Source organism: Populus euphratica, unplaced genomic scaffold, assembly GCF_000495115.2.
Source record: "Populus euphratica unplaced genomic scaffold, PopEup_1.0 scaffold320.1, whole genome shotgun sequence".
Classification (NCBI taxonomy): domain Eukaryota; kingdom Viridiplantae; phylum Streptophyta; class Magnoliopsida; order Malpighiales; family Salicaceae; genus Populus; species Populus euphratica.
This window is the reverse complement of record NW_011500208.1, coordinates 144,023-152,023: the sequence shown is the minus strand read 5'-3', so window position 1 is coordinate 152,023 and position 8,001 is coordinate 144,023. Positions and strand designations below refer to the sequence as shown.

Here is an 8,001-nt window from a genome sequence, read left to right as displayed (position 1 = left end):
AAAAACTCGATAGATGTGCCCAACAAATACCCCAATATTGCCAAACGATACCTTCGTTTGAGAGTCCACTTTTTCGGATTAGGGTTAGGTCAATGTGTTAGGTGGAAAATTGATGCCATCATTTCTGACAAAAATGGAGGTTAGTTGGGGGGGACCACCTCTAAAACGATTGCCCATCATTCCATGCCTTAATTACAATATGCCATTGCATTTGTGCCTTTTAATTCTTGTATTTTTAATATGTTAATCAACATTTGGTCATCGACTCATTTGATTACGTGAGGAACCTTTTCCGACTCATCAAGGATCATTGAAGAGAACATTATGCGTTCTTGGAGGAAAAAAATGCATTCTGCACATTAGGTCTTCATTATTTTATTAGAAAAAAATAATTATGGTTTAGGGTTTGGATTGCTAATAATGGATTTGAAAAATGAACCACCACTTCAATTATATTAAAACAAAAATAAAAATTCAATGCTTACAGGTATAGAAAAACAAGAATTATGTGAAATGTTTCATTTGAAATAAGTTTTTGGTTAAAAAATTATAATAAATTAATATTTAAAGAAAACTTAAACTTAACTTAATTGAATAAAAAAACTAAATAGTTTCATCTGGTCCAATTCAATTCAATTTATTTCTTTTTTAAATTAATAATTTGAAATTAGTTAAAAATTAAAGAAAGTTGGGTGATTTTTATCAAAAAACAATTTTTTGAAAAAAAATAGGTAATTGGTTTGATTTGATTATATGTAGTTTTGTTTTGTTTTTAATTTGATTTCTTGTTTTTTTTTTTGTAATTTAAAATTAAAACCAAATTGATACAACTTTTTAATAAAAACATCCCTGAAAAGATAGCTAAATAAGAAGAAAAATTTTAAAAATTTTACTTTTACTTCTACTTTTTATTTTTATTTATTTTAATGGCTCAAACAAATGAATAACTAAAATAGCTATTCATTCTTTGAAGAGCTATTTCTTAATTTATTTATAGAAATGATAAAAAAAAATGATCATTGACCAACAATTATTTTTATAGTTAGTGGTAAATAGTTTAATTTTTTCTTTAAAAACATAACAAAAGAAACTTGTAAATTTTAAAATTTTGTGTTGTGCTTTACCCTTCTTTCAAATTTTAAAAAATAAAAAACAATTATTTTTTAGTTAATTAAAACATCGGTTGTGTTAATTAGCTGAAATTAAAAAATATATTTATTTAAAAGGTTTTTTCTATTTTCTCTTTTATATCTTTTCATTTTTTAAATCTTTGTTGTTAATTTGATAATTGTGATGATTTTTATTTTTTTATTTTTTTATTTTTTTGATATGGGTTAAGGAAGATAATTTTTATTTATGTTGTTATATTTAATAAAATTGAGAGGAAATGATAATAGTAGCTGATATTGATAAAAATATAAAGTGACATATTTTTTTATTATTTATTTTAATTTGAGGATAATTATATTTTGTCTCGTTGAAAATGAAATTAAACTAGTATATCAATCCTTTTTTAATTCTAAAAAATAGTCAAATTGTAATGTTAGAACAAGTTGTAGGCAATGTTTATTATTAATTCATATATATAAAAACTACAAAATTATTAGATATTGAAGTGAGTTTCTTTTACACTCTCTTATAAGGTTTTAACTTAAGTTTTTTTTTTTTGTAATGTAGATGGATTCAAATTTTTCAAGTTATTTTATTAATTTTTTTTATGAATAAGTCCGAAAATATTCTCTCTCAATCAAGTAATTCTAATTAATTAATTGATAACTTAATATACTTGAATTTAAATGTCTATTCAATAAAAAAATCACAAAAAAATAAAAAAATTTCACCAGAAAAAGATTGTTTACTTATCTTTACATTGCTAAATACAAGAAATGATCCAATTATAGAATCTGAACAACAAACAAAATAATTTTTGGCTTGAATACATACTTATTTTATAGAGAATGAAGAAAACTTAAATAATCGTTCTAAATAAACATCTAAATTAATTATATAATTATATTAAAATTAATTTAATATGAATTATATTAAAATATAATTGATTTTTATAAATCATTTTTTATTGTTGGAATATTTATAATAAAAAAAGTTATCTTTATATTATTTAAAAAACTAGTTTATCTTTAATATAGCATTTCTAATCCTCTAAATGCTTTTATTTAATTTTTAGAATTCCTTTTTGTTAATTTTGAATCATTTTTTACAAATTCTAAATAATTCAATTATTTTAATCATCCTTAAATCTAATTATCATTCGAATCAGTATTTTTATTTTTTAATTTCTTTCTCTAATCTCTTACTAAAAAAAGCCCAACATCAAAGTGATTGGTAGGGCAAAACTCTCCGTGGTTGCGTATATAAACCAGTTCCACCTACCTCGTGTCTTTCCTCTCTGCAACAAGACTCCACCCTTTCTCTGTTCCTTCTCTGCTCAATTCACGGGAGGAGAAAGAAAGAAAAACAATCCTAAAGTTTCAATATTTAAAACTCTTTCAGCTCACACGAAAATAAGACAACAAAACAATGGCTTTCGAAAAGATCAAGGTTGCCAACCCCATCGTTGAAATGGACGGTAGGATTTTTTTAAAAAAACAGCATCGTTGAAATGGACGGTAGGATTTTTTTTTTTTTTTAAATTCGGACTCCTTTACTCATTTTGATGATCTTATCACTTTAAGCTCTTTGGAATCATTTTTTCATCACCGAAAGTTTAGACTTTGATTGGTTGTTAGTGATGCAATGGTGTTATAAAGTAAGCATCCTGGCTTTTGTAGATGCATGAAAGTTTGGATCCTTATGTTTCTTTGTCTAAAAAAAGTTGTTGGGTCATGGATAGGATCTGATTTTGAATCTGGGATTGATTGATCCCTTTACTTGAGATCTGGGATTTATTGGAATCGTCATTTTGTCAATCACAAAGATAGTGCCTTTCTTTCTGTGTTTGAATGCTTTATATCATTCTTTGTTTCTCATGTCGTGCTTGTTTGTTATTGTGATGATACAGGAGATGAAATGACCAGAATTTTCTGGCAATCAATAAAGGATAAGGTGATTTTAATATTTGTTTGTACATTTATGAATTTATCTTGCTGGTTGATAAAGGTTTGAGTTAATGGATTATAGCTGTAATGTGGGTTTTGGTGCAATGACGACAGCTTATTTTCCCCTTTGTGGAGTTGGATATCAAGTATTTTGACCTTGGTCTCCCTCACCGTGATGCCACTGATGATAAAGTCACTGTTGAAAGTGCCGAAGCTGCTCTTAAGTGAGTTTTCAGTTCATTTATATATCTGTTCCTTTGTGCTGAGAATCCTTTATCCCAGATAGAGTTATCCTTTAATCCTCTCCTTTTAGATATAAAGATGTATGTAAAAAGCTGTTAATATTGATCGATCCTTAAGTTCTTACTAGTGAGTATTTTTGTGTAGATATTGGATTAATAGTACTGAACTAAGTGTTTGACCTGACTGTGATTATGTTATTAAAATTCGAATCTTTTCAGGTACAACGTAGCAATCAAGTGTGCAACTATTACTCCAGGTATGCATTCATTTCTGTTGGCATGAACAACGATTTAAATGAACATTAATTTCCTATGGCAATATTTTTTTTTCTTCTAAAGCAGCCACGCACAATTCTTGTATTCAATGTGTTATTGACAGATGAAGATCGTGTCAAGGAGTTTAATTTGAAGCAGATGTGGAAGAGTCCAAATGGAACAATCAGGAACATTTTGAATGGTTAGTGAAGCTGCAATTAAGACAGACCATATGTTTATATAACATTCCTTTTGCTTTTAGCTCCAATTACATATTTGATCTCTGCAGGCACTGTCTTCAGAGAACCAATTATTTGCAAAAACATCCCCCGCCTTGTCCCAGGTAACTTGCATTTTGTCGATGCAGCAGCTCCACAATTTCAGTGATGGACTAGGGCCGTACTGATTATTGCTGTTGTCAGGTTGGACAAAGCCAATTTGCATTGGAAGACATGCTTTTGGCGATCAATATCGAGCAACTGATGCAGTTATCAAAGGAGCTGGCAAGCTCAAGCTAGTTTTTGGTAAGATTTTCTGTTGAGTTGCAGCTTTTATTCAGAATTTATTAGGAATAATTTCCCATTTTGTTGATATTTTCTCATTTCATATTTGTCTTTCATTCTGCAGTGCCAGAAGGACAGGATGAGAAGACTGAGTTGGAGGTTTACAACTTTACAGGTGCTGGTGGGGTGGCGTTGTCCATGTATAACACTGATGAGGTATTTTAATTTTGTCTGATGATTATTCTAATGAGCCAAAATGCGGGTATATTAATTTTGCCTTTTATTTTTTACCCTGGAATGCAGTCCATCCGTGCTTTTGCCGAGGCTTCCATGAACACTGCTTACCAGAAGAAGTGGCCACTTTATCTCAGCACAAAAAATACCATTCTTAAGAAGTATGATGGAAGGTATGACACTTTCATCACTTTGTATACCTTTTAGAACTTCATGCTTGACTTTCATGAACCTGCCTGTATTTTCTTTTGGTTATTTAGTTGATATATGTCGACTTTTCTATTTGATACAGATTCAAGGACATCTTTCAAGAAGTCTACGAGGCCAACTGGAAATCAAAGTATGAGGCTGCAGGAATATGGTGAGTGACTCACTGTCTTTCATTTAAGATGATGGTTTGTTTATGCTGCATTTGTATTGTCAATAACTTGTATGGTTGAACTGGAAGGTATGAACACCGACTCATTGATGATATGGTTGCTTATGCTCTTAAGAGTGAAGGCGGTTATGTATGGGCATGCAAAAACTATGATGGAGATGTGCAGAGTGATTTCTTGGCCCAAGGTATGTGGAACAGACCAGTGACACCATGAAGATTCAGCTTCCAAAACCTTTGTAGTGTGCTTATCTTATTCTGGCTGCAACATTTACAATTCTTCTTTGTGGCCTTTGGTTCTGGGTAGGAAGTTCAGTACTGATATCTGGCTGTCTTTTTACAGGTTTTGGATCTCTTGGCTTGATGACCTCTGTCTTGGTATGATACCCGACAAACTTTCTTGTGATATTTTTTAGTTGCCTTTTGTTTTATTTTTGATAGCCATCTCTGTTCATCTGTATTTTGTGTACTCCTGCAGTAGAATAATCCTCCCTCTGCTAATCAAACTGTCTTGCATCCTTTTCTCCTTATGGACTACTTTTTACATTCAAAAAGCATTGGTTTCCCCAACTTTGAAGCTTCTCTAATTCTCATGCGCCACAGTTAAAATGACACATTAAAATGCATCCTCTAATTACTCTTTAGTTATTAGATTGACAGTGGAACTTGGGATTTTCTTGTATCAAGGTGCTGATACAAGAAATAGGTTAATGCTAGTGTGGAAAAGGGAAGGGAGGAGGGGTGGCGGGGGTGGCGGAGGATGGTTTGCTGAAAGAAATTTCAGCAACAACTAAGATATTAACATATTGTTCACTCTCTCTTTGTCATCATCTCTGACTATGTTTAAATTGGTATGGTTCAGGTGTGCCCAGATGGAAAGACTATAGAGGCTGAAGCAGCCCATGGCACAGTTACTCGGCATTACAGGGTTCACCAGAAAGGTGGTGAAACCAGCACAAACAGTATTGCCTCTATTTTTGCTTGGTCAAGAGGACTTGCCCACAGGTATGTATTTATGATCCTGCAAATTTATGCCATTGGTCTTGAAAATTATACCATTTAAGTTTGCTGAAAGCTCTGGTGAATAATTTAAATGTGTTTTTTATTGGTTAGGGCAAAGTTGGATGACAATGCCAGACTCTTGGATTTCACTGAGAAACTAGAGGCAGCCTGTATCGGTGCTGTGGAGTCTGGCAAGATGACCAAGGATCTCGCTCTGCTGATCCATGGATCTAAGTAAGACCAGCCCAGTAAAAAGTGTATTTTGAATGTATATCAATGTTTATGCTCTCCTTTATATGAATTGTGAGTGTTAATATTATTCTTGTGCGTTTTGCAGGGTTAGTAGGGGCCATTACCTCAATACCGAGGAGTTCATTGATGCTGTGGCAGAGGAGCTGAAAGCCAGACTTTCTATCAAGGCATAAGTGTATGTGATACTCACCAACTTTGCTCGGCTCTAGAATGGTTTTAATGCTGTAGTTTCTTCTTTACCTTGATGTTAATCAAGTTTGGAGAGTTTGATTATCTGTGTTTTTTCTCTCTCTGCTAAAAAAAAAGGATGAATGTAGGATTTTTATGAGTAAATAATTTTAACATCAAAGTCTAGTTCTGCCAAATCACGTAGCTGTTAGAAACATCAGGGCTGGCTTCTTGTCTCATTGGAGGTTTCATGTACAATTTATATCATAACCTACCCCTCGTCTTGCAAAATGTCACCATGAGGAATTCATGAACGTCATCAACTTAAGCTGAGAAGTGGATATTGATATCATCAAGATAAGCAATGTGTTAACAAGAGTAGTTGCGTCTCATGTTTGTTTGTCGACTTTTCAATGTTTGTAATATCTTGTGGTTTTCTGTTCTGTTAATTGTTTTCTGTTTTTGTCCAAAATGTAGTTCGAAACCAATAGAGATCTTAATTGAGGTGCTGGTGTCGTTTACAGGACTGCGCATCCAAACTGAGCTGTGAAGGTAATAAAGGAGAGGGAAAGATGGAAGAGTAGGGAACTCATGAATTTAAACAACTCAGCTTTATTTTCTTCTTTCCAGTCTCTTGTTTGATTCTATTCAATATCATTTCAACTGTAATTTTTGTTGCCGACTAGTTCACTGCAAGGCGGCTCATAATCTCAAATCTCTGCTTACTCGATGGCTATGTCGAAGATTGCTTTTATTTTTATATATATACACATATTCTGTTTTGAGTTAAGCCCCCATGCATACAACCTAAACCTTTGAGCATGTAGGCAAACCTGGACTAGGTATGATAACTAGAGCAACTGGTTGGAGACATCAAATTTCTGTCCGAGCCTTCGCAGAAGGGCCCTCATAATTTTGAGAGAACTATCTTGTTGGCTGATAGAATCATCTGGCTTAAGGGATTTTAGCTTTCCATATCCCTATCCTGTTGAAAATCAAAACTTCATTGATGGAAATCCAATTTAATAAAAATACCTTTGGGCTTTCCATATTTCTACCATAAGACCGATATGTTCTCTTATCACGAAATTAAATTTAAAAAAAAAAACTAAAAAAGGACTGGGATGGTTGGTTTGTCTAATTGAAAATAAACGCAATCTAGGTAAGATTTTTCATGATAGGAACAGAGCGAGTTGAATGAAATTTGATGTTGAAATATCTAGGCTGGAATTTAACTGAAAAATCCGGAAGAATCTGAGATCTTGTTCTTGGCTGGAATTTACCTGAAAAATCTGGAAAAATCTGAGATCTTGTCCTTGGCTGGAATTTAGCTGAGAAGTTTGGAATATCTAAGATTTTGAACAAGATAAAATTTATTTTATTTTATAATTTAGTGTAAGATATATCAGTAATTCCAATCAGAACAAAACATAATTCACAACTTTAATCGAAATAACTTACACCTTTAGTGCATATATTAGACGGGTTTCAAAATGTCAGCTGGCTACATCAATACCTAAACAAACCGATCATTAGTCGATCCTGATTAGTATCTCCAAATTAACAGAACTATTTCATGTGAAAAAATCATTATGCATTGGACTTGATTTATCTATCATGGATTATAATAGGAAATTAATGTTTTTGCCCTTCATCAAATTAACCTTCATCAAATTAACCTAGAAGGCTAAACTTAAGGGTCAAATAGACTTTTCCATGTTATCTATTTGTCATTAACATTTTCATTTGAGGTAGAAAGTTAATTTTTTAGAATAGTAAAGTACCTTTATTACCTTTAAAGGCAAAAATGTGGTAATTTGTTACCAAATAGTTTTTTTTATTATATATATATATATATATATATAGTTCAATTAATAAATTAACCTTGGAATTAACATAAAACTAGGCTTGCT

The 8,001-nt window shown here is 31.9% G+C and overlaps 1 protein-coding gene across 3 annotated transcripts; it reads left to right on the top strand.

Moving 5' to 3' along the window:
- The first annotated feature begins 2,389 nt into the window (after positions 1-2,389).
- LOC105112062 (isocitrate dehydrogenase [NADP]) lies at positions 2,390-6,878 on the top strand. 3 transcript variants are annotated; one of them, XM_011007628.1, is made up of 16 exons: positions 2,390-2,587; positions 3,020-3,063; positions 3,171-3,280; positions 3,518-3,555; positions 3,678-3,755; positions 3,843-3,896; positions 3,976-4,077; positions 4,181-4,272; positions 4,360-4,463; positions 4,583-4,651; positions 4,739-4,854; positions 5,010-5,044; positions 5,529-5,671; positions 5,780-5,902; positions 6,006-6,095; positions 6,580-6,878. In XM_011007628.1, exons 1-15 carry the CDS (start codon positions 2,539-2,541, stop codon positions 6,091-6,093), a joined length of 1,245 nt encoding a protein of 414 aa, XP_011005930.1. In that variant the 5' UTR covers positions 2,390-2,538; the 3' UTR covers positions 6,094-6,095; positions 6,580-6,878. The 3 variants fall into 3 exon arrangements, with proteins under 3 accessions (XP_011005930.1, XP_011005928.1, XP_011005927.1); XM_011007626.1 differs by having other exon boundaries at positions 6,566-6,878; XM_011007625.1 differs by having other exon boundaries at positions 2,391-2,587; positions 6,613-6,878.
- The last annotated feature ends 1,123 nt before the right edge of the window (positions 6,879-8,001 follow it).

Coding starts and splice junctions, on each gene's coding strand:
- LOC105112062 (XM_011007628.1), top strand. CDS start 2,539: ATGGCTTTCGAAAAGATCAAGGTTGCCAACCCCATCGTTGAAATGGAC. Junction 3,556..3,677: donor GTGTGCAACTATTACTCCAG/GTATGCATTCAT, acceptor TGTTATTGACAG/ATGAAGATCGTGTCAAGGAG. Junction 4,855..5,009: donor GAGTGATTTCTTGGCCCAAG/GTATGTGGAACA, acceptor GTCTTTTTACAG/GTTTTGGATCTCTTGGCTTG.